The sequence below is a fragment of the Pelmatolapia mariae genome, linkage group LG22, assembly GCF_036321145.2.
Source record: "Pelmatolapia mariae isolate MD_Pm_ZW linkage group LG22, Pm_UMD_F_2, whole genome shotgun sequence".
Taxonomy (NCBI): Eukaryota; Metazoa; Chordata; class Actinopteri; order Cichliformes; family Cichlidae; genus Pelmatolapia; species Pelmatolapia mariae.
The window spans coordinates 17,558,110-17,583,396 of record NC_086245.2 but is presented as its reverse complement, the minus strand read 5'-3'; the positions used below and the strand labels follow the sequence as shown (position 1 = coordinate 17,583,396).

The following is a 25,287-nucleotide window of genomic DNA, read 5'->3' as shown; positions in this document are numbered from 1 at the left end:
GGTCAAAGCTTTTCTAAAGGAGGAAAGGAAAAATTGAAAAATGTGAGATTTGTCCATCCAACCACAAGTGTTGGGGGGGGGGGATATTTGAAGATATTTTGCTGCACACCAAAGGGTTTTTGAAACCGAGCCAAAGGAAAATGACTAGTAACGTAATCAGATTACTCTGAGCTCACTCTGAGCCAAGACAACCCTGACACTTTTGGGAAAAATGAGATAAGGCATGTCACGATACAAGAAAATTAGTAGTCAGAGCCAAAGCCAGCAGAGGGGCAGGATTCTCCATACCCAAATTAAAACCAAAACAATCTCATGTACTTAAATTTAAACTTAAACAAACTCCTTTATTTAAAAGTAATTTTAAAATCAAAATCAACAAATATTATCATTATATTTTGTAGACAGGACAGACTGAAATGTTAGGATAGTGGCTGATTAGCCTACTAAGGTTACTATGAGGTATAATGTTACATCACGGAACACCATGGAAGTCTATTGGATTATGGATTTTGGTCTATGGATTTCGCTACAGCAAAGCCAGCTGTCTCAAACAAAATGGTAACGTGCATTTCAGGATAAAAACCAAAGTACAGGGTGGGCCATTTATATGGATACACCGTAATAAAATGGGAATGGTTGGTGATATTAAAGTCCTGTTTGTGGTACATTAGTATATGTGAGGGGGCAAACTCCTCAAGATGGGTGGTGACCATGGTGGCCATTTAGAAGTCGGCCATCTTGGATACAACTTTTGTTTTTTCAATAGGAAGAGGGCCATGTGACACATTAAACTTATTGGTAATGTCACAAGAAAAACAATGGTGTGCTTGGTTTCAACGTAACTTTATTCTTTCATGAGTTATTTACAAGTTTCTCTTTGTTCACAGCCATTGACATGTCGAAGAGGTTAACACGTGAGGAGCGGATCGAAATTGTGTTGATATCTGGTGAATGCAGTAACTGGGTCATTGCAGCAGATTTCAATGCAAGACACCCTACGAGACCACCCGTCTCCCATGCTACAGTTAGCAAACTGCTTGCTAAGTTTTGTGAAACTGGTTCAGTGTTAGATTTGCCAAAATGTGGACGCAAGAAAACTGTCACTAATGAAGAAACATCAGTGGCTGTCCTAGCTTCATTCAGCAAGAGCCCACAGCGTAGCACTCGCTGCATGGCACTGGAGAGTGAAAACAAAAATTGGAACAGGACCCTCAGTTCACGCAGAAGATTTTGTTCAGTGATGAGGCAAACTTTTATGTGAATGGTGAAGTTAACAAACAAAACCACCGCTATTGGTCTGACACTAACCCACATTGGATGGATCCCTCCAAGACTGTTGGAACAACAAAAGTGATGGTTTGGTGTGGTATATGGGGTACAACGATAGTGGGTCCATTCTTCATCAATGGAAACCTCAAGGCCACTGGATATTTGAAATTGCTACATGATGATGTGTTTCCCTCTTTATGCACTGAAGCTGGCACGTTCCCTGAGTTTTTCCAGCAAGATGGTGCACCACCACATTATGGGTGCCAGGTCCGAGCATTCCTAGATGAACAGTTTCCTGGAAAGTGGATTGGTCGTCGTGGGCCAGTTGAATGGCCCCCAAGGTCTCCCGATATGACCCCCTTAGACTTTTATCTTTGGGGTCATCTGAAGGCAATTGTCTATGGTGTGAAGATACGAGATGTGCAGCACCTGAAGCTATGGATACTGGATGCCTGTGCTGGCATTTCTCCTGCGGTGTTGCTATCAGTGTGTGAAGAGTGGGAGAAGAGGGTTGCATTGACAATCCAACACAATGGGCAGCACACTGAACACATTTTATAAGTGGTCAGAAACTTGTAAATAACTCATGAAAGAATAAAGTTACGTTGAAACCAAGCACACCATTGTTTTTCTTGTGACATTACCAATAAGTTTGATGTGTCACATGGCCCTCTTCCTATTGAAAAAACAAAAGTTGTATCCAAGATGGCCGACTTCTAAATGACCACCATGGTCACCACCCATCTTGAGGAGTTTGCCCCCTCACATATACTAATGTACCACAAACAGGACTTTAATATCACCAACCATTCCCATGTTATTACGATGTATCCATATAAATGGCCCACCCTGTACTTTCATACCTGACTCTTACTGCCTTGTCAACAAGTTGGGGCGGCGCCATCATGGAAGCTGCACTAATCTTTCATGTTGTTTTCACGGTGCCATGTGGGCGTCCTTCTTCTTTAGCACAAAACGATAGACTAGAACACTTCAAGGTGTCTGATGCCTGGATGAATTGTAGCTCTAGTGCATGCGCTGCCTATGGTTCAATCCATCCATCCAATTCAGAATAACGGAGGGCTGGAGAATATCTCAGCTGTCATAGGGCGAGAGGCAGCATACACCCTGGACAGCTCACTAGCCTATCACAGGGCTAACACAGAGAGACAGACAGCCATTCACATTCACACCTATGGCGAATTCTGACTCACCAAGTATTCCTTTGAACTTTTGGAAGAATGTAGAGTACACGGAGAGAACCCACAGGAAGAACATTCAAACTCCACACAGAGAGGCCCCGGTCGCCCAGTGGATTCAAACCCACGACTTCCTCGCTGTGAGGCAAAATTGCTAACCAGTTTACCAGGACCTATGGCATATTTGGGTTTTCTGAATTTTGCTATCAAAAGGTATCAACAGCTTTGGTACTGATGACATCCCTAACTTAGAAACCTTTGTTGTGACCCAAAATAACCCGATATAAGAGAAACGCTGTTGGTGAGTAATATGGTAGGATTGAAACAATAAAAAGGAATTACAACATCCTTACCACACGTATATTAATGTCCCTGAAAATATATACTAGCCATAAAAGAACATGCACAGACACATAATTAATTTGATAAAAAATATGCACTGAACCATGCTAAGCAAGTCTTACAGCAATTTACACATTTCATTCAAAGATCTGAGAAACTAATTGAAAGATGTTCCTGCATAATACCAAGATAAGTTACTGAAGACAGTACACCAAACAGTTTTTATATGGTGCCTCAGTCCAGCTTCTCAGCAGATTAAAAATACAATTAAGGGCCCCGCAATAAAACATATGGCGAGCAGCTTATAGGAGGAACTACCACAGGTATGCCGTTGACTTTAATTTGCACTTATCTGCTGAGATTATGACGAAGAATAACGGATGTTCCCATGCAAACACCATGAACAAAGTAAGAAAACCATTACAATATCTGGTCTATAAAGCGGACGATGCTGGCATCCGCACAATGACAACACAAAAGTAGAAGAGTAAACACATACACACATGCAGATTAATGAAACACAATCAAACCAGGGCACCTCCACCCTACCTTCACCGCCACTTCGACATGCCTCGCCCACTCTGCCAAACCGCGATAAAACTGATGTGCGACACTCAAATTAAAAGGTGGCTGCAGTTATGACACCCTCATGCGGTGCTCTTAATTAGTACATCTCCATTTTAATTAATAAATCCTGTCAGCCTGACAGATATCAATAATTTAAAACAGACAGGTCAGTGAACCTTTACAATTGATGGCCCTAATTAGAAATAATGTGTGCAGGTGGGAGGGACTTCAGCAGCGCCGGGTTTATGTTTGGGTTAGACTTGAGCAGGATGCAAATTCCTAATGGTACCACAATATTTTTGTGCTCCTGGGTCAGTGTAATAGTACTGATGTCAAATTATGGCAGAAATGGTCAAATCTGTGTGACATCACTTTGAGTTCGCTGTGTTTTTTAGAGCATTTTTTCTACAGCATGCGAGACGTGCGTCTTTCAAAAAAAATAAAGACCATATCTACAAGATTAGTTCAGAATAAAAACACACAGAAACTGGGAAACAAGGTAATGGACTGTAGCTTAATTCCAAAAAATCGAACAAACGTGCTTAAACAACAAGCAGCAATATATATTCCAAATCTATAAGCACATTCTTAAAATGTCTCAGTATGACAGAGCAGCACACAAATGCTTCACTGTTTGAATATTTGTTTAATGGGTTTTCTGCTGAAAAGTCACACATACATAGACTGGTCGGCAACCCCCTTGAAACCTCTGGTTGCTAGGGAAAAATATGTATTCCTTATTTGGTTGCTGGAGGTGACTGACACCTTCCCTAAAAATCTTTTGGTCACTAGCTAACCGTGATTACCCGTAGCTTGCATGAAAGATGCCAACTTGTCTGCACATACTCACCAACCCCTTGCTGAGCGGTAGTAAAACTGTCTCCATTTTCAGTTTGCGTGACAGTTTTTGCAAAAAGTCTTCCCTAGCAACTTCCAGCAACCACTGGCCAACCAGCCAGAAAATACTCCTTTTACCTTTGCGACCAGTGGTTGCCAGGAGGTCTTGGATTATAGCCAATTGTGAAGTAAGTGCATGGGTTGCTCTCCTGCCACAGGCAAACCTCTCTGTCTACTCTGTTCAGCACATGATGGAAACAGAGAGGGTAATAGAGACATCCCAACAGTTTTAACTTTCTTTTCAAGTGAATATTTTACACATAAATGTAGCAAAAGTCACAGCACTGATATAGACTATATTGCCAAAAGTATTGACCTCCTTTACACACACATGAACATCCCATTCTTAATCCATAGGGGTTTAGGATGATGTCAGCCCACCCTTTACAGCTATAACCCTTCAAATCTTCTGGGAAGGCTTTTCACAAGGTTTAGGAGTGTGTGTATTGGAATTTTTGACCATTCTTCCAGAAGCACATTTGTGAGGTCAGATACTGATGTTGAACGAGAAAGCCTGGTTCACAGTCTCTGCTCTAATTCATCCCAAAGGTGTTCTGTCGGGTTGAGGTCAGGACTCTGTGCAGGCCAGTCAAGTTCTTCCACACCAAACTCACTCATTCATGTTTTTATGGACCTCGCTTTGTGCACTGGTGCACAGACATGTTGGAACAGGAAGAGGCCATCCCCAAACTGTTCCCACAAAGTAGGTAGGATAAAATTGTCCAACATGTCTTTGTATGCTGAAGAGTTCCTTTCACTGAAACTAAGGGGCATGGGTGAGTGAATACTTTTGGCAATATATTGAGATTTTTGGGGTATTTTGGGAGGCTCTACAGTATTGGCATGGATGTCAATAATGCTATATGTAAGACTTTGCTGTAGCTTCAAACAAATATTACACACATATTATCATTTCAAAAGCACAGCAGCCCACGTAATCCACCTTGTTGCTTTTCTTGCTTTTGTTCAGCATCTGTTCACTAGTTAAATGTTTGAGCTTCGAGGAAATCTTTAAGTAAAATCCACATTAACTTTAGGTCATCATTAGTTCTTATGTTTGAATACGATGTGTGCCACTTGACAATGCTGTTAATTAGTACTACCTTATATATATATATATATATATATATATATATACATATATACATACACACACACACACACACCACAGATGAGAATAATGCACATGTGTCAATAGGATCAATGGGTGCTTTTCTTTTCCTACAGCACTCAGCAATCAGTCCATTAAAAATGGGGACTATAGATTAGTCCACTGCAGCAGTGGAGGGCCCACAGAGCTAACGTCGCACAAACACTGGGTTTTAACCACTGCCATATGACAACTGAATACAAAACCCCTTGATGGAGAGGAAAACAGTGATAGAACAAATGAGCAAATTTCTGGTATTTTCCAAGAGGCTTTAATTCATTGTTAAATTGTGATTCTGTGCTGTCACGTCAAAGCATTTAGTCACCCTCGCCTGACAGTAATAGTGTACATTATTGCCACGTTATCTTTATTTACGGCCTCAATACCTGTTTTACCCAAGTTTTTGCTGATGGCTTCAAAACAAATGTGGGCTATAATGAGTCAATTACACTGATAGACATCAATAGTGGACATCTTGAGTTTCAAATACATTATTTAAACCAAGTCAATCAAACCACATGCAGTGAACCTTCAAATTAAGACAGGAGATCATTAATGTTTGTAATTAGTGTGCCAGATGTATGCTGGCGAACTTTCAAATCTCCATGGTTAATGTCAGTGTAAATCCCGGACTACACGGATGTTCAGAGCAGAGTTTTTAATAACTGCGCCATCCAATTATGAAATCAATTGAAATGAACCACTCAAACCCAACCTGACCAACAACTCCACTGCAAGACAGCTTATCCACAATTCTACAATTTTACAGCCACAATCCAGGCTATAAGCTAAAGCCCAACCAATACTACATATTTAGGTGCTAAAGACCACAGCAGGTGTTACTCCTGTCAGCAAAGAACAGGAAAGTGAGAATACAATTCACACACAAAATCTGGGCAAAAATAATCTCAACTGGTTTGAGATTATAGACAAGAAATAATGCAGTACTGACAGTAAATGTGGTTCCAAACGGGTACTAGCAACGTGTATCTTACAAATTGTTTAATAAGTGTATATTATCATGTTCGGGTACTCATATATTTGTGATAGACAGAAACCTGCCAGTAATATCAGTCATGCCGAGCCTTTTAAGTTACAGGATATTGAATTATGTATAAATGTAGCTGGAGTGCAGTCTGTGCAGGGGGAAGAATAGGTGTAAGGTATACTAGCAATCACAGCCCAGCCAATAGCATACAATATTTATTTGATTTATTCAGCCTATAACAGTCTTTGTCGCTTTTTGACCCTGACCTGCTCGAACTTATATTATTTTTATATTAAGCTTACCCAGACCCATGGGTTAGAGGTCAACTTGCACATAACTCACTATGAGAGCCCAACAATAACACACACCTTGCCTGCACACTTTCTGCGTCCAGCGCTTTGGCAAAAGTTCATATTGGATTCAGGCCAGCCGACTAATCCATAGATACCCATTCCCCCATGTACACTAGCAGCACACTTAATTAAAAACCCATTTGCATATAAATTTAAACTCACAATTATACTCCTGTCAGGTTTGTTGTTCTCGGGAGCTAGATCCTTTCAAATGTCCTGGCAGACCAACTCAGTGCAGCTCTCACTTGCGTGCCTCAGATATTGAGAGGAGGAAGAGGAGTTTGCCTTTGATTAGTCTACGTGTAATAAATCTAAAGCTTCATTAACAGCAGGGTGAGGTTGATCCGTGAATACTGTATTTGAGATTAGATGGCGGCAGCAAATCCTGCTGAACAGAGTTAGCCAATTTAACCTACTTTCTTCACTTATCAACAACATGTCACCAACTTGTGGAGGCAGAACCCCCGAGAAACAGGTATGATATTTAAGTAATCCATGCAGGCCTCTGTTTAATAAGATGCGCTCCACGGAAAAAAAAAATCCTTCATGCGTGAAAGCTCCAACGACACCCTGCGGCACATGAGCTGCTTTTTGTCTCAGCTGGGTTTCACGTCTCCTGTGCATTTATTCTTTATCCCCACAGAGAAGATCTAATTTGGTCTCATTACGCTGAGTTATATTTTACTGAGACACCAAAGATGTAAAATGGGAGGTTAGAGAGAAAGGGTGTGGTATTGCACTGATGCGCGTGATAGTTACCGCGCAACCCTGACACTAATTAGATTGTATCAGTCTAATTTGGGCATGTTTACACTGGTTAGCTGATCCTCTCAGAATTGATTTTAAGATTCTGCTGATCCATTAAAAAAAAAACATACACAAAAAAAACCCCATATGCACCTGGTACCGAGATATGATCAGAGACCTTTTAACCCCACATAAGCCAGAGCCAACACCTTGAGACGATCCCTAGTGGCTGCTGGGGCTTCTTCTATCAGGGCTCCACGACAATAAAGCATAAAAATAAAGCTGTCTTAATCCTACTCTAAGACTAAGGCAAGATAAAAAAATCTAAGAATGATTTAATCGGGATGCAATGAATGTGATACAGACATCATTTTTTATCTCCCCTCGTGTTCAAGAGAAACAAAGAAATCTTTGTTTTAAACTCCTTCAGCTCTGAGTCACATGCTCTTTAACCCTTTAGCCTGTACAAACTGTAGTGACACAACAGATGAATATCGGCCACTGACGTTCAATTAAAAGTTATTTATACAGCACCAAATCAAGCATCTTTAAAGTTTTCTGGTCAGTGTTCAGGTTTTATTCACCACAGGACATCCAGTGGTGTTTGGGGTGGGAGCTACTGGGTGGCCTGTAAACACACTGCATCCAAATGTGTTTTTCTCTTCTTTTCTTTTTTTTTTCCTCTCCATTTTCCATTTGCTTGTATTTAAGGAATGTGCTAAAGGAAAAAAACTTTTTCCTTTAGATTTAAAAAAAATAACTAAATAAATAAATTAAAAAATCCCAGCTAAGGCTGCCATCAAAATAAATCACAACATTCGTATTTTCAGAAGCCGTTTTTATGGTTCAAAAGCAGGAACGCTGATTTACACATGCTGAACAATGTTCCTTTTATATGAATACAAACACTTTTCTGTTATTTTTAGCTGTGTGCGGTAAAGCCAATCAGATTATCAGGATATTTGCCTCAGCACACCTGGTTTGGTCATACTGTTGTGAGGAGGAAAAAAAACCCATCAACATCCAATCAGATAAAGGCCCGCTGAGATTAGGAAAGTTAGACAGTGGAGGAGAAGGAACGATTTGTCTTTTCAGATAGTAATCTTCTGGTTTCTAAACTCCACTGGCATCCAAACCAAGAAAACTGTTTTCTTTGGCAAATGAACAGTGCGCTTTTTCCCTCCCTCTCTCGCTTTCCCTCTATGTCACTCACTCTTTCGAAAACCCACGCTGCTCCCCTCCTTTCTCTTATTTCGAAACCCGAGCGCCGGCGCTCACCGCAAACACAAACACGTTGTGCAAAAGCAGCGAGAGCTGCAGCAGTGTTTCCAAAAAGGTAAGAAAACTCCATAAACACAAACAAAACCACCGAACAGCAGGAAAACAAACTGATTACGGGCCGTGCCACTTTATCAAAAGACAAACGATAATTTGAGAGTCCCTCTGGGCCTCTTTTTGTCTTTGGCCTTGTTCCATGCCTGAGTTGGCTGATGCAGGCAGCTCTGAGAGTAGAGCACATGGTTGGCTCAGCGCACTAAAATGGGTGATCTACAAGCACACTGATCAACAATAAAAAAAATGACAATAACAAAATGCTCTTGGCAACAACGCTGGTTTTGAAGTTGGTCCCCTCCCAAATTCCAGTCCACCCCACCAGACTCCTTGTCATCAGTTACCATAATTAAATTACACGTGTAACTTTGTTGAGCTTTTATGTATTAAAAAAAAAGAAACGGGGATAGAAAAAAACATCATGGAGGAACAGCAAGGGGTCCAGTCATTTAGAAATACATGAATAACCTCTGTTAACGCTAGACAGATTTGGGGTGGGGTGGGGGGGTTGCTGGCAGTCTGAAGAAAAGAGGATTTAAACCCTCAGATCTGCTGTTTTGGGATTTTGTAATAATAAGCAAAGCACTCTTGATTTTGCCTTCATCTAGGGTTATACTTCACTTCCCCTGCTAGCAATTAGTCTCCTGAATGCTATTTGTCAAGAGCCAAGCCATTCGTTTTCCACTGGTCTGGCCCCACTAGCTCTTGTTACAATTGGCCGTTTCCTGAATAAAGAAAACATAAGCCCTTGGAGGAAGGAGCAGACCCAGCAGCTGGCTGAGACTACAGTCTGACAATGTTTAACCATGTCTGATAAGTCAGCAAAGACAGAATCGCAAAATAAACATGGCAATAAACAAATCAGAACCTGCCGCAGTGAGCAAATCTTTCTACTCTTAATGTGCAGAATAAATATTTTTTTTAAAGAAAAAAAAAGGAAATAATTTCTGAGCATTTGAGGGTTGTAGCGATGGAAAAAATATCAGTCAATATGTGTCAATCATGCAATGCCATCGATTTCTGTTTGCAGGACTCATAAAAAGTTGCCAAAGCAAGCGTCCTGCAAACAAAAGCAATGTATGCGGCTACTTGATAAAGCACAGAGTTGGACAAGCTGGCAGAAGCATGAAATGTAGTTACAAAAAAAACCCCAAGGTCCAACATCTTATATGGCACACTGTCATTTTTCCTCTAGTTTCCCAATGATTGCAGAAGAGGCATTTGGGTACTTCGCTGACTCCCAGCGAGGGAGGGAACCTATTGTATTCTAGGTTGCAAGGGATCTGGAGAGCCATCAAACAGCCAGACATTTTCTTGGTAAATCACAAGTTGAGAGGGAACTTTTTTTTTTTTTTCAGAGCGCAATTAACAACCTCAAGGTCAGACATCTCTGGAGAGTTCTCTCCGACAAAAATCCTCAGGCATTTTCTCCCTTTCCTCTCTCTTTGCTGTTAACTTAATAGCTACACATGCTCTCTCAGCTCCGTTACCTTCTTCCCCTCCGCTGTATGCACAAATTTCCCCTCAGTGCTTGGGCTTCCTTGGGCTCCCTCGTCCCTTTGCCACCATTACTCCTCGCCACCTCCCTCCCTCTCGTCTCTTTGCCCCTTTGTCTCCATTACAGATAAACGTTACTCTGTGGTCAGCGGCGACACAATTTCTTCCCCGGTATGGAAGCAGGTTTAAAATTGGTCGCAGGTGTGCAGCGGATGAGACCTTTGGATCTTAATCTTGAGGCAATAATGGAGCTGTATACCGAAGAGGTCACTGTGGGGATATCTAAAGAAAGAGCTTAGAATCATACCTGCTCTTAGAGGTAGCAACAATGAACTTTCCATCTTCTTGATTGTGCAAGTACACTTTATAATTGGGCTGAAAATTGATTTTTTTTTTTTTTTTTTTTTGGGGGGGGGGGGGGGGGGGGGGGGGAGAGTCTGCTTTTGCAGTGGGTTTGATTTAGCACTTGACTAGCACAATAGATTGTTGGATGTTGAGTACCAGGCTTTGAAGTGCTATACACAAGATAATCAGAGTAATAAGTCTATTCTATGCTGTTGGACTTTTCATTAACTAAAAAAAAGATTGTGGCATGGGAAAAAGATTGAACTTTAACTGAACTTTAACTGCGAGAACATTAAGAAATAAGAAACAAGAATGAAGGGATGACTTCACTTATAAAGAAAACAGAAGAATCCACAATTATTCTTTTTCAATGCTGAAACTTTATTAAGGGGCAAACTAGTCATCTGCACATAGAGACATTTGCTTTATCTTCCCATGTTTCCTGTCTCTGTCATTACTGTGTCTGCCGAATGAAGGCAGAAAAATAATGTTCAGAAACAGAAAAGAGGTGTCTTTAAGGTATAAATGAAGGTAGAGTACTGTGCAGAAGTTTATTTGTTTAAATTTATTGCTATGAAAATAGGAAGGTGGTGCAGCGATTTACTGAAAAATGGAAAAATTTATGGAAAAGTGGCTTATGACTTCAAATGGTAGTTATGTGACTTTCATTTTTTCGCTCACAAAGTGAAATAACTAACAAATCCCTAATAATGACAAAGTTGCTGATGTGCAAAAAGGCAGTAACACAAACAACCCCAGAAAAGACTTAAAAATACAAGATCTGATAAGGCCAGAGCATTTCAGCATGTTTGACTGTTTTTGCTTTACTGGCAGCTTTTGGTTCAGATGCAGATGGAAATTGTCAAACTAAAAAAAAAAGAAAAGTGAAGTGTTACCTTGACTTGTCAAATGAAGATAACACTTGCTATCATTTCACGAAAGTCTGTACACAGTTAGAATTGGTTTCAAGGACTTCTTCTTAAATGTTTGTATTAGTGTTTCAACAAGTGGCAGCCAGAGCTTCATTAGAACAAGGCAGGGGAAAAAACCAAAACATAATTACAGGGTTCTTTCCAAGTTTACTGTGAAAGATCTACTGCCCTTCATTAGAGTGGATAGTGGGTTTAGGTACCATATCCTAACCTCTAACCATAAGATTGGAATTAGTGCGAGCTATTCTGACAATCTGACACGACTAGTTTTTGTTATAACACAGCCCCCGACTCCAGAAGCACATTGCCAAACGCCATCATGCCATGGCAATGTGCTAAAAGTAGCCATGGCAGTCATTGTTAGCTTTTCATTTCACACCAAAATACGCAAAGGTGTCCATAGTTTAAAACCAAATCTAACTTTAGTCATTGGTTGCTTCTATATACACATGTATATAAGAAGTATTGCACACAGTGCTCATGTTTTTGGTGCCTTAGAGATGTCTGCACAGTCTAAATAAGATCACAGCATACATAATCCTGTTGGAATTCTGGCTGGAGAGCCAATTTGGATTTTCGGAGTGCTGTGTGTGCCCACACCAATAACTCTGAAGATGTGAAGCTCTCTGAAGGTCATGGCTTCTTTCAGTCATTTTATGAGGATTTCTGAATGTGACTTATAAGACATCTCCCCGTGGCTACATTGTTTTTAGCTGGCCTCAGTGGGAGGAGGTGCAATCACTAGACAACATGAAGTTGGTCTAGTGATTGCACATAAACTTGAGCAGCAAGATAATCAATAAGACATCCAACCATAAACACATAAATATCAATATTTTTGCAATCCCCATCCAAAGGACAGGTATGAAATTCCAGTCTAATCTATGCGATAGACCTTTCTTCCTTCTTAATGGGCCATAAGGCAGCTTCTAATCAATGACTCATCAGCAAATAACAGTTAAATTTAAGGCAATAGCTCAGGATGGAGTGATAAAGTTGCTCAAATGGGAAACTTTTGCTGTACTTTTCAGCAAGTTGCCATCGATTTGACTCCTGCAGCAGCGTGAAGGCAGGTAATGAGGAGTGATGTCCAATAACAGCAAAGTGCTTTACAAGGTATTAGGGTTTCACATTTAATTGAGAAAGAGTGTTGTTCCTTTATTAGATAGAACTTCACTGTCGTGCACTGCTGCCCACCAATGGTTAACTGCTCTATTGTGGAAATGGCTTATGTGGGGAATTAGTCTGGTGGTCTAAAATAATATTTGTGTGCACGTGTGTGTGCGTGTGTGTGTGTGCAGTGTAAAGAGAACCACTGAATAAGTAAAGGAATAACTAATGCATCATAACATAATAATTATTTCCAGTTGTATAGGGTTATGTTCTGCATGTAGGATCAGATTGGAATATGTGCCCCAATGTTTATACCACATGAAAGCAACAGCTGTACACATCTGGCTATGAGGGCAAAGTATTCTGCAAGGCCACGGTGTCTTTGCTGTGCAGCAGGAAAGACCCTCAACAGGGTAACTGTTGAGAAACCACCAGAGAGGCATGCCGTTTAAATAACAATACCCATAAATGCATCTGCAAGTTAAAGAAACAGCATCCAAAAGCAACATTTTGCTGAAAACCTTTTAATATTCAGAACATGGATAGAATCCTAAATCAACAAAATGTCTGGATCGGTTTATAGAGGACCTATTATGCTCATTTCCGCCTCCATATTTTTAGTCTTGGATTCTACTAAACTAGCTTTATGTGAGTCACGATTCATAATAATCCATATTTATCTTATAGTAGACACTGGTGTAGTTCACGCTATGTCAGGAAGCAGTTTTAGCTACCCTCTCCCTCCCTTGAAGTCAACTTTCTTGTCCCGATCACAAGGAGGAGGTTTGAAAAGCAGTTCTTTGAGGCATGTTCTCAGACAGAGCTGTCTGCCCGCGATGGCCACCATTAATGACATCATCCACATTAACAGTAGGAAAAAAAACAAACAAACTGTTGAGTGTTTACATCAGTCTGAAGCCTGAACCTTTGGATTATATGGATTACTTGCACATACACATCTATGCAACTATATATCTATCTATTTATAATAAACACACACACACACAACACTGTATGTTGGAAGAGTGTAGCATGTGTGAGGCCATATAATAAAATATTTATGTAATGGAGTAAAGCAGACTCTTGCCAAATTATCTTGTAAACTATGTGCTGCAAAAATGGCTTCGAGGATCAAATAAAATACAGGATGTCAGCCCACATAAGGTCTGTCCTATTTGTGAGATGACATATCTATGTCATACACTTTCTGTGAACTTTGCCTGTACACACTCTAGCCAAGCTGCCTGCAGGATGGGAATCAGACTGTCACTGCTAGAGAATTTCATATACACAGTCCTACCTGGCGTGGGGGACGTCAATGCTGGAGGAGACTACTTTGCGTTTCTGCTCCAGCAGGGACACCGATCGGGTGTCAGAGTCCCGGCTAACACGTTTTCCGTCCGTTGAACGCTGCTCCTCCGCTGGCTCTGGGCTCAGACAGCCGCCCTCCACCTTCTGGCCATCTGGAGCTCCGTTACTGGAGCTCTGCTGTAGAGAGGCGAAAAAAAAAGAAATAATTCAGTGCTTGGGTAGAAATTTCACATAAATAAGTTGGAAGAAATGATGAAGTAGCAATCAGCTCCTTCAAATGGCCTCTTTTTTTATTTAACAAGGTCATAATGATAAATATTTTCTGCAATTCTGTTACTGGTGAAGAACACATCTACAGAATGAGTCCATTTCAATTTATTATTAAAGAGAGTAACCAAAAGTAAAAATAGACAGAAAATAAGGTCTGGGCACTGGCTGCCTCAAAACCTGGCAGCTAAAATTTGAATTTGAATGTTTACATTTCAAATGTGATAGAACACAGTCTAAATATGGTTTAAGAAAATTTCCACATTCTTGGGCCTAAAAAAGTCTTTGCCAAAACACACTGGATAGAGTCAAAAATGAACAGTGGTCAGTTACAAAACCTGACTATTTTTCTTCCTGCAGACATTTTGGAGGGATGAGGTTTTCCACAAAAAACTGCACCGTCATGAGCAAAAATATAATAAAACATTACATAATAGCACCACACTTGCTTTTAAAGTAATTTGTTAAAAAAAAAAAAAACAGGGTTCATACGCCTTTTTCAGGGTCAAATTCAAGCACTTTTTAAGCACTTTCAAGGTCCCTTTTCAAGCTTTTCCAGCACACCCCGCCAAAAAAAAAAGAAAAAAAGAAAAAAAAGAAAAAGAATGCATGTTTCAATTCGCATCACCTCAGTAAGACCATGTGAAAAGACACCTTTGCTCCCCTTTTGTTACGACATAGTAAAAAAACACCACACAAAAATACTGCAAAAGGAAACGGTTGCCTTATATACATAGTGTATAAACTCAAAATGCACATTTCACTTAAAAATTAAGATGTGAAAATGTGAACAAATCAACTTGTTAGATATTCTTCTCCTGTTGAAAAAAAAAAAGAAAAAAAAAAGAAATAAATATGTCTTCTCATCAGATATTGATGCTTCTTTCCTGTGTGACAAAAAATAGGAGACAGATGTTTGTTTGTTTGTTTGTTTTTTAAGTTAATTCCCAATAAAACTGTTTTATTGCTAACTACATTGCTGTCTGTATTATTGCTGAATGATCACCTTTAAAGTGTTTGTGCTAATAACATCATGTACAGTCAGACAGGCATGGAGAACAGCACTGACTGGGAGAGGCTTGAACAGATCACACAGTTCAATTCAACATATAAGACCTTAAGAATGCACAAGCATCTACTTAAAATCTATTTAATTTATCATCTGTGATGTTATTATGTACAATTCCAATGTATTTTGTTCATCTGCCTTAAATAAACAGGCAGCCTTAAAGTATGAAATATTCATATACAAATACACATAAATGTGTGTACTGTCTGAGTGGCTGATAGTGCCCCACAGGCCTCAGTGTGAGCTTGAAGACATTTATAATGTTTAAGTAGTTTAATGTGCAGGTGCTGACGATGAACACATTTTGAATGAAAGCCGGGGAACTTTGGTAGCACAGAAACAAGTGGCTATTCTTTGTGACCATATGGATCGGTCCCTCATATTACCATTATTTCACCCAAAGGCACCAAGTTAATACTTAAAAAAGCTGCAGCAATACACACAAATATAAACAGTACTTGGTGACAACTTTGCCTTTAGCCTTTAACCCTCTGGTGTCCAGGGTATAATTGGCCGTTTTTGACTACTTTTGATTTGGCCTCTATATTTCACCTTTACCTTTCACCTTTTCACCTATATTTCAGCACAATTTATCTAAATTCAGACATAATTTAAAATACGAGTAGAAAGTGATATTTTTGACTGTAAAAACCACAAGCATGTTTAAGGAATCATTTTCATAACTTGAAATGCAAATAAAAATTGTACATTTTTTAAAAATATGCACAAGTTTTGCAAACAACAAAGTTATATGGTACTATTAACCTAAAAAATGCAGCCAAGGCTCAGACGTTTTTTATATAACCATTTCAAACTATTTACAGAACAATCAGGTGTTCTGCGTCAAATAAGAAGGCACACAAATTATTTATGCAACTCCAAAAAATAGTTTGTGTCCACTCTAACACAGATGAGAACAGCACAGGGATAAACCTGCAGGTCTGACAGCAGGTGTGTCACTCAGCGTTTACACTGCAATCTGCCTTTGGTGGCTTTTTTGCAGCAACTGTGACATTCACTAGTAGAACTGACACACAAAACAAAACAACGACTACACTACACACTAACTACACAAGACAACACACTAACTTGAGACTCCAAACACGGCAAACGTCACAAATCTCTCACGTATCAAAACTCTCTCTCTCTCTTTCGCTCACTCTCTCTCTCTCTTTCGCTCACTCGCTCTCTCTCTCTTTCGCCGGTCACTCCTAAAACTTCCCTCTCTTCCCAAACGACCAAATTGCACATGTTGCCATATCATTTTTTGATTGGTCGACATGGTACATTTTTCCACCAATAGGGAAGGAGTGTTTTTCTTTTTTCACTCACAAGCAAAGCGTGTTTGCTAGCGCTCTCCATAGAAAACGCCGTTTTTACCGTTTCTTCCCGGAGTAAACGCCACTGTTTTATTCAGAAAAAAACAAAAAAAACCCCATCGGTTTTACATGCCTGTCAACACAATTTAAAAACTGGTATATAGTTTGAAGTCCGCACGTTCGACCCAAGTTGAAATGGAGACTCTGGGTCCGTCGACCCCAGAGGGTTAATCAGAAGCCTTAAGTTGGCTAGTTATGTATCGGGCTAATGTTTAAAGCTTTCACTTTAGCAAAGTAACTCATATTACTGCTAAGTAATGTTAGCTAAGTTCACAGCATATTCCGTAATAGCGCTGCCATACTGCATCACACTCAGTGCATTTCAATCATTTCTCCAGCGAGTTTGATAGCTAGCAAAATAATAATCATAATTTTAAAAAATAGCATGTGTAACGTACAGGTACTGGAAAATTATTTACTAGGACTCACCTATCATGCGACTGGAGAGCGCAAACTCCGCTCTTGTCGTTTTCCATCAAACACTCATTTAAACAGCAACCTACAGGTATGTTAGCGCGCTCATCCCCGACTGGCCGAGGGAGGGGCGGGGTCACACGTTGAAACAGACGCAAGGCAGCCCAGGCAGGGAAATTTTGCTTTTACATTTTGCGACTCATTTTATTTCTCTATCTGATAAGAAAACTATTCAATCAGATAGTTATTTGTTGTGAATGAAATACAGTTACATTTTCAAGCACTTTTAAGCACCACATCTGAAATTCAAGCACTTTTTAAACCTTGAAAAGACAACATTAAAATTCAAGCATTTTCAAGGATTTCAAGCACCCGTACGAACCCTGAAAAAAAAAAAAAAAAAAAAAACCCCTAAAAGAAAATTCATTTTTAAAAACAGCATCATCTTTACTTTCACAAACACCATCAGGTTTTAGTGGAAGAAATGTGAGCAATTTATTGATAAGGCCAGAGAGATTTAGAAGGGTTTGCATGTATGTATGTATGTATCACAGCCACCTTATTAGGAACATCTGCTTAACTCCTTGGTAACACAAATATCTAGTCAACCAATCACATTTCAGCAAGTTGATGCATTTAGCCATGCAGACATGCTGATGTTCAAACTGACCATGAGAATGGCGAGGAAAGGTCATTTAAGTAACTTTGAATGTGGCATGGTTGTTGGTGCCCAAAAGGCTGGGCGAGGATTTCAGAAACTGCTGATCTACTGAGATTTTTCCCCACATAACCATCTCTATGGTTTACAGAGAAAGGTCTTAAAAAGAGACAACATCCAGAAAACTGCCAGACTGGTTCAAGCGGACAGGACGCTGGTTACAACCAGTGTGTGCAGACGGTATGGTCAGAATTTGGCATAAACAACATTAAAGTGTAAATCTGTCCTGCCTTTTATCAATGGTTCAGGCCTTACTTGAAATTGATGGCCTTTCCAGCTTTTTAATGCTTAAAAAAACAAATTATATATATATATTATTATCCTAAGTCTTTGGTCCCAGACATTTTTATACACAGAAAAAACCCTATCATTGTATTTTAAACAAATACATAGAGAGGAAGTATATTTCACTGGTTTCACTACATCATGACATCATACATTGGTTACTTATCTCCCATAGCCAAGCCTCAAACAGAGTGGTTTTGTCAGATATAAGAAGCAAGAGTTGGATCAGACTGAGAAACTTGGGGACACTGCACACTTATTCAGTACCTTCTAAAGAAATAAGAATATAGGTCAACCCTGCTGCATTGCATTGGTTTTACTGTAAGACTACAGATTTCATAACGTAAACATTGTGTTTTATTAAATAAGAATCAAACTGTCAACAGAGACTATAAAATGTTGACTAACATCATAGTTCACGAGAGCCAAGGAGCATTTTCCCATAAATAGTCATCTTTTATGTACAGTCTATTGCCAAAACCAAAGTAATGGTGTTTATTAATTAAATAAATCCTTAAAGTGTAATAAAAACAACATTTTTTTTTGTTACGGCAAAATAAACTGCCTGTTTTATCTCACAGACATACTGATTCATCTTGCTACGATTCTGGCAACATTGCAGAAGCAATAAAAAAGCAGAATGAAGTTCAAGGTAGACTGGGGTAGCCAGCAACAATGGCTTTCTTTGTTTCAGGGCTTCAGCCATTAAGGTGACCTGCTCTGGCAAGATAGTCGGATCAAAAAACAAGCGCAAATGCACCCACCAACACACACACAGACACACAAATACACACGCACCTCTGTTTGTAGCTAAAGCCACGGTGATCTTAGAAAAACACACTGAGAAAATGGCAAAACAAAAGCAGAGTGACACACACAGCTGCCCACACCGAGCGCTGAGGAGAATGGCATTCAGGCCAGTGTGTGTCTGTTGTGTGTGTGAACTAGATCATTATCTTAAAGCAGTGCAACAGGATTAGTCTTTACTGTGGAAAAGTCAACACACACACACAGAATGCACACACCCAACACACAACACCATTCATTTCGATTAATGACACAGAAAAAAAATGTGACGAATGGATATCAAATATCATTCATGATATAGTCTCGTCACAAAAAATGCCCAGTGCTGTGCAAAACACACAATGAAAACACAAACTTGAGTAAAACAACAAGATGGATTACACCGGCTGGGAGAAGATTAGGTGCTGTGTGTAAGATGAGTGTATTCCTCGGATAAAACCAACCGTAATTCCTTCCTTTCACCGGGCTTATGAATTATGGCGTTGCAGAGAGCCAGGAAATTGTGAATCATGCCAAATCGGTGGTGAAATGTGAGTCGCATATGTCAAAGCTGGTGTGTGTGTGCGTGCGTGAGTGCCTGTGCAGAGAACAAATACCCGGAGTGTCCCTCCTCTCCTCATCTATCATTCTCGTTCTGTGTCCCACTCAAAGAGACACAAATTAAAACTCGTAACCTACTTACAGCAGTTTGTGAAGCGTAAAGATTCTTCTACCTGTGCAGGTCAAAGGTCATAATAAAGAATTTCAGTGGAAACCATGTCTGTTAGCTCATATGGGTCTTTGTTGCTGGGAGGAATTTCTATTATGACTATTAAAAATGGTTCTGATAAAGATAGTTAATGGCTTACTCATAATCTCAGTTTTCCAATATGGCATTCCTGGGCTGAACCACATCCTGACCACAAGTTTAAAAAAATGCAAACAAATATTGACTTTTTTTTTTAAACACAATTTCATTCAAAAAGTGCAGCAATATATTTTTTGGATGTTTTAAATATTAAATTAAGGGGAAAAAGTGTATCATCCTCATACAAAAATATCCTGGCACATGGCAATAACATCACTTTTTTTTTAAATTGAAAATTAACTTACAATATGAATACTTTGTCAAAATGACCCTTTGGCATGGTGCCTGGTGAGTCAATCTAATGAGGCTGGAACAAATATCCTGAGCATAACATGTGCCAAACTGTGGGCTATAGCTGCCTGCAGGGTGTTATGTACAAATTGAAAAATCTACATTTTAATTACACAGCCCAAGGTGTCTAACTAATTTAAAAATAAAAGACAGATTTAAATGACTGTGTTTAGTTCGATTATTTTAGCTGGGCTCCAAATGATCTCAGCTGGATGCACTGTATACATTAAGATTTAGTTAGTGGATGAAGTTATCACCTTTCTTATCCTTTTACTTATGATGTACCTGTTCCTTGACTTGAGAACATGTCGGTAACGCACAATAGCTTTAGCAGCTAAGGACGTTTGCTGGTGCCGTCTTCTTTTATATTCAGAGTAGTACTGAGTACCCCGTGACACACACAATAGACTGTGTATGAAAAATGAAAGTCGCTTCAAGGTCTGAAAAGGAAAGCCAATGCAGAAGAGTCTAACCAATATGGGATTTTTAAGACCAATTTCAAGACTGACATTTGGTGATTAAAAAAAAATCTTATATTCTGATATTGCCAATATTTTTTTTCTTTCAGACACACGAGACATACACAGATTTCTCTAATATTTGTAACATGTACTATTTATTTGTAACGTGTATTTACTCGTGTACACTCTGACTGACTCCGCTCAGATCAGCTGGTTGTTGTGTAAGTAGCGTTCCAAACCCGGTTTCGGAACAGAAAAATTGTAGAGTGCCCTCTGGTGGACAAACTATGCATCATCAACACTCATAACATCAGTGAAGGGCGTTTCTCTGATTTCTTTTTCTTTTTTTTCCATCAGTCTTTATAAACGTCAATACCAAGAGTTCAATAAATAACTAATATTGGCTGAAAATATCGGCCCACCGATAAATCGGTCAGGCTCCACTTGAGCCTGCATTCTTTCTAATGGCCAGCAGGCTGCAAAGTTTTTGAACTATATAACTGCCCCAATGTGTGATCTCATTAACAGTTTCTTAATGAGTTTATGAGCTCCATCACTACTTTTAAAATCATACTGAATACATTAGTGTCAAAAAAAAGAGGATAAAACCGACTCATTGTGTACCTGTCGACTACAAGTTGTTAACCAATGAGTGTTTGTTTTCCCTGAGTCCACTTCTCATTTGTTACATCTTAATACCAAGATGATACTGGTGAAAATACTCAGCTCGAAGCTTCACAGCAGAACTTCACTAACCCGCCATCGCCATCTTAAATACAGTCTATAAAATGGACACAGCTGGAGAGCCTTATCAGTATAACAAGTGGATGTAACACCTTGTAGACCTAGTCTAGTATGATCAATGTCAAACACTCAGAAGCAAATGATGGTAAATGAGCCTTTATGTACAAATTATTAATATTTTTATCATTATTATATATTAGTAATACTTTTTTTTTTTTAGATAGGTTACCATTTTGTGTTTGGGTTTATGATTATTCCTGTGCCCGTGTGTAAACAGCAAGAATAACGTGTATATATAAACTCATAACCTTCCTTCACCCTCAAAGGATTACTCATCCATTTCCACATGGGCGCCAGCATCCAGACTAACTGTAGTTCCTGCTGATGTTGCTCAGCGAACCAATAAGCACAGCCAGCGACGGGCCCGCCTGAGATCACCGCCTAAGAACAAAGAGTCACAGCCTCTGTCAACAAGCTTGCTTCATTGACTCCCGCATCGGTGTGCAACAAACACAAACAACGACAGCTCCGGCCCAACAAGAAGTGAGGGAGATCTCTTTGTTAGCAGCTGGAGAAATCACCGTAACTTAGTTCTCACACAACACACATTTGCACAAAACAACAAGTGGCATTGCGCCCCCCCACTCCCGCCCCATGCAAAACAGGGACCATTCGTTCGCCATTCTGGGCACAGAGCCAAGCATCCAGATTCTTTGGAGCACGCCACCCGTTGCCAACCTGGGGGCGCCCACTTTGTCGGCTGTACAGCTGCTGCTGTTCAAACGGGGTGGCATGCTCTCACAAACAGCTCATGTTCCAGGATTTAAAGCAGTCACATCTCACTCGTTAAAGATCCAAAACACACAACAGATGAAAATCACATTCATATAAGCGCCCTAATGCACACAAAAAGCAACACAGATGCACATGTGAATGCATACACACACAGACACACGCACATACAGAGCATACCCCTCCTCCTCATTTTATGGCTTGTTTTCGACATCAGCGGGAATTGAGTCGTGCTGAAAGAGACTTGACCATTGTGCTGACAGGACTACGCTCTCACCCTCAGCTGCACTACTCCAGCCTGCGCTGGGGACTGTAACAGAATTGTGCAACAGCTTTTGTGTTGATCACTGCATGCACAACTGCAAAACGGGAGACCCAAGTTCACACTGCATTTCCCATCACTCACAGATCTAACAAGTCCTCCCGAAGAGCGGGTTTATCTTTGGGAAGATCTGTCATCTGTTTGTAACGATTTAAATAACAGTTTACGAGATTTATGTGCATTTTCAGGCAGAAGAGTACAATTTACTGCTGCAGGAACTGTGACAGATCCACAAACTGTGGCTCAACATTTCAGCTTTGGTCATGGAAATAAGACTGAAGATTACAGCCTGCAAGTTTCTGCATCAACAACATGAAAACACACACACACACACACACACACACAAGAAATGCAATCAAAATCACAGCATCAAAAAAAGTTGTTATTCAGCCACAAGCATTCCTCAGTCACTCCCTCGCTATAAAAAGGATGAACACAATACCACACACACACACACTTCCCCTATGCTAGAAACAGTGTGCTCATCCAAGAGCTGAACTGGCCTTTTCTTCCTCGCACAATCTTTATTTGGGGCCACGTGACAGAAAAGCATTCAAGTTGGATTGCAAGGCAATCAGATCATCGCTTGTTAGGCCTACATCAGGACTGCAGATTTGGACACCGTCACAACTTACTATCTTGACTCTAATGCAACAAGAAGTGCGCGTGATCTCTTTTATAATAGCTCTTAAAACAATAACACCCTTGAGCAGAATGAGTGCACACAGAGACGATCGATTTTAAACTGTGTAACATGCATTAATATATGAATGAGAGAAAAAAAACAACAACAAAAAACCCAAATGTAATTAAATCTTTAACCAAATGTGCAATTAAATGCCGGTTGCGCAGAATTATCTGTAAGAAATGTCACATTCACATACATATATGTATAAAATATAAGGCGGCGTGCATGCAAAAACCTCGGGCCGGTTATTTACATCAGTCTAAAACGCTGCAGTCAGAGCGTGTTTGTTTGCCTCATCTTACCCACCCACTAGCCCACATAAACATTGCGCAGGCCCCATCAAGCCCTTTGTCCTATATATCTGATGTCGCCAAATGTCATGACAGTCCGTTATATGCTTCAATATGCAAACGACTCATTATAGCAATAACAACATACTGCATTTTTTTAAAATCCCAGCCGGTTAAATCTCCCGTCCGCGGCGGCGGGATCGGCGGCGGTGACACCGTTAAATCCGCTCCGTGCAGGAAGCGGTTAAACGCTGCAAAACACCGCACAACAACAACAGTGAAGCGTCGCCTGCCGGTCGGACCCACGTACCTTCAGGCTGGACTTGAGTGGTCCTTTGGCTGTGGTGTGGTTGAAGCCCGAGGCTATCTCCTCCTCGGAGAACTCCTTGAGGCTCCCGTCTTGCATGAGCACGGTGTAGACGCTTCGCCGGGCTCCCGCGGCCGACAAGTCTCTGTTTTCCTGCTTGACAGCCTGGACCACTCCTGTCACCGGGGCACCGTCCCCCGTCGGACTCGGCGCATAAACGCGGCTGCCGAGGACCGAGCGCTTCACCAGGCGCCTCGTGTGCATCTCTAAAAACTATTTCACTGTATTCAAAGCCGGCGAGCCGGTAAAATTAAATCATTAACCGTCGAATTATAGCCGGTAAACAGCGTCGTGAAAAACACAAAACTGCAGCGGGTAGACTACGCGCTCCAACAGCCCTGACAAAATGTTAGAAAGGGGCAACATACTCGGAGGAGGGGAAAACTCCAAACAGCGTCCGGAATGCACCGCACACAAGCACCCCGTAAAAAAAAAGAAACAAGAAACCGACCAGCTCTGAATTAGTAGCCGACGACTACGATTCATTCGCCGCTAAACAACCTCTACACCCAACCGGCTACCAATCTTCCTCCGTTCGACCTGTTTGTTTTCCTCTCTGCTCCCTGCGAGCTGAGGGGGCGGCGGGAAAACGCGGACTAATCGCCGTAGTCGTGAGCCGAGACGACACTTGTACACGATTAAGTAAAAATGGTGGCTAATACAGGGCAAACAGCTTGAGCATAGAGGCACGGGAGCCAGCACGTCGAATTTTTCCGCCCCACACGGCTCTGTACCCCGACACCTCGCCGTATGTGTTACAAAAGATTGAAATTTGACCGTTAACCGGCTCCGGTTCCAACTACTGCCGCATCCAGTCCGCCGTCACCTCAGACCGAGCGGGGACTCTACCGGCGGAATGCTGCCTGTAAACATGTGCGGTCCGGCGGCCAAGGCGGTCTCTAATTGGTCGGCGCTGCACACGCCTCCACAAGCCCCCACCGCTCCCCTTCTCCTCCGAAAGAAGGTAATGCAACCGGGGAGGATGCTCCATTGAAAACAATGACGCAAGGAGAGATTGGAAGCGAGAAGGGAGGGTGTTATGGCAGAGGGAAGAAAGGAAAAAGGCGGGAATTTAGGCTGTGGAAGAGAGAAGATTTGGACCAGGCAGCAAAGCTTCATGCTTTAACCTACTTGTACAGCCTACTTTTCAGGTGCCGTGGGACCTCTGAATTACTATGATCTGGTTAAAAATAAATAAATTAAGTGGGCTGAACTGGTCTGCCTTTTTGCTTATAAAAACAACAGGTTATTTCCCTTTTTTTAACATGCCAGTTTTGTTCTGGTAAAACTGGTTGTCGAACATAAGGTCCGGGGGCCATAATCGCCCTGGCAAAGACTTTAACCGGTCCCACAGTTTTAGAACAAATAAAGGAGGGTATAACTTTGGACTCTTAAATATATTTTCATAACTTTTACTGCTGTTTTGTTTTTTTATAGATGGATAGATAGATAGATACAATAGCATTGTTTTTATCATTTTGCATCTTTATACCAGCACAGTGGA

The 25,287-nt window shown here is 40.6% G+C and overlaps 1 protein-coding gene across 2 annotated transcripts in view; it reads right to left on the bottom strand.

The window, feature by feature from the left end:
• Window positions 1–24,962, bottom strand: part of znf704 (zinc finger protein 704) — a 62,741-nt gene extending 37,779 nt beyond the window's left edge. Inside the window, exons 1-2 of one of the 2 annotated variants that reach the window (XM_065470834.1) lie at window positions 23,727–24,962; window positions 14,032–14,219 (exon numbers count right to left, since the gene is read on the bottom strand). In XM_065470834.1, coding sequence (XP_065326906.1) covers window positions 14,032–14,219; window positions 23,727–23,987 — 449 coding nt within the window. In that variant the 5' untranslated portion in view covers window positions 23,988–24,962. The remainder of the gene's footprint in view (window positions 1–14,031; window positions 14,220–23,726) is intronic. The other variant, XM_065470835.1, reaches the window with a different exon arrangement.
• Between the last annotated feature and the right edge of the window lie 325 nt (window positions 24,963–25,287).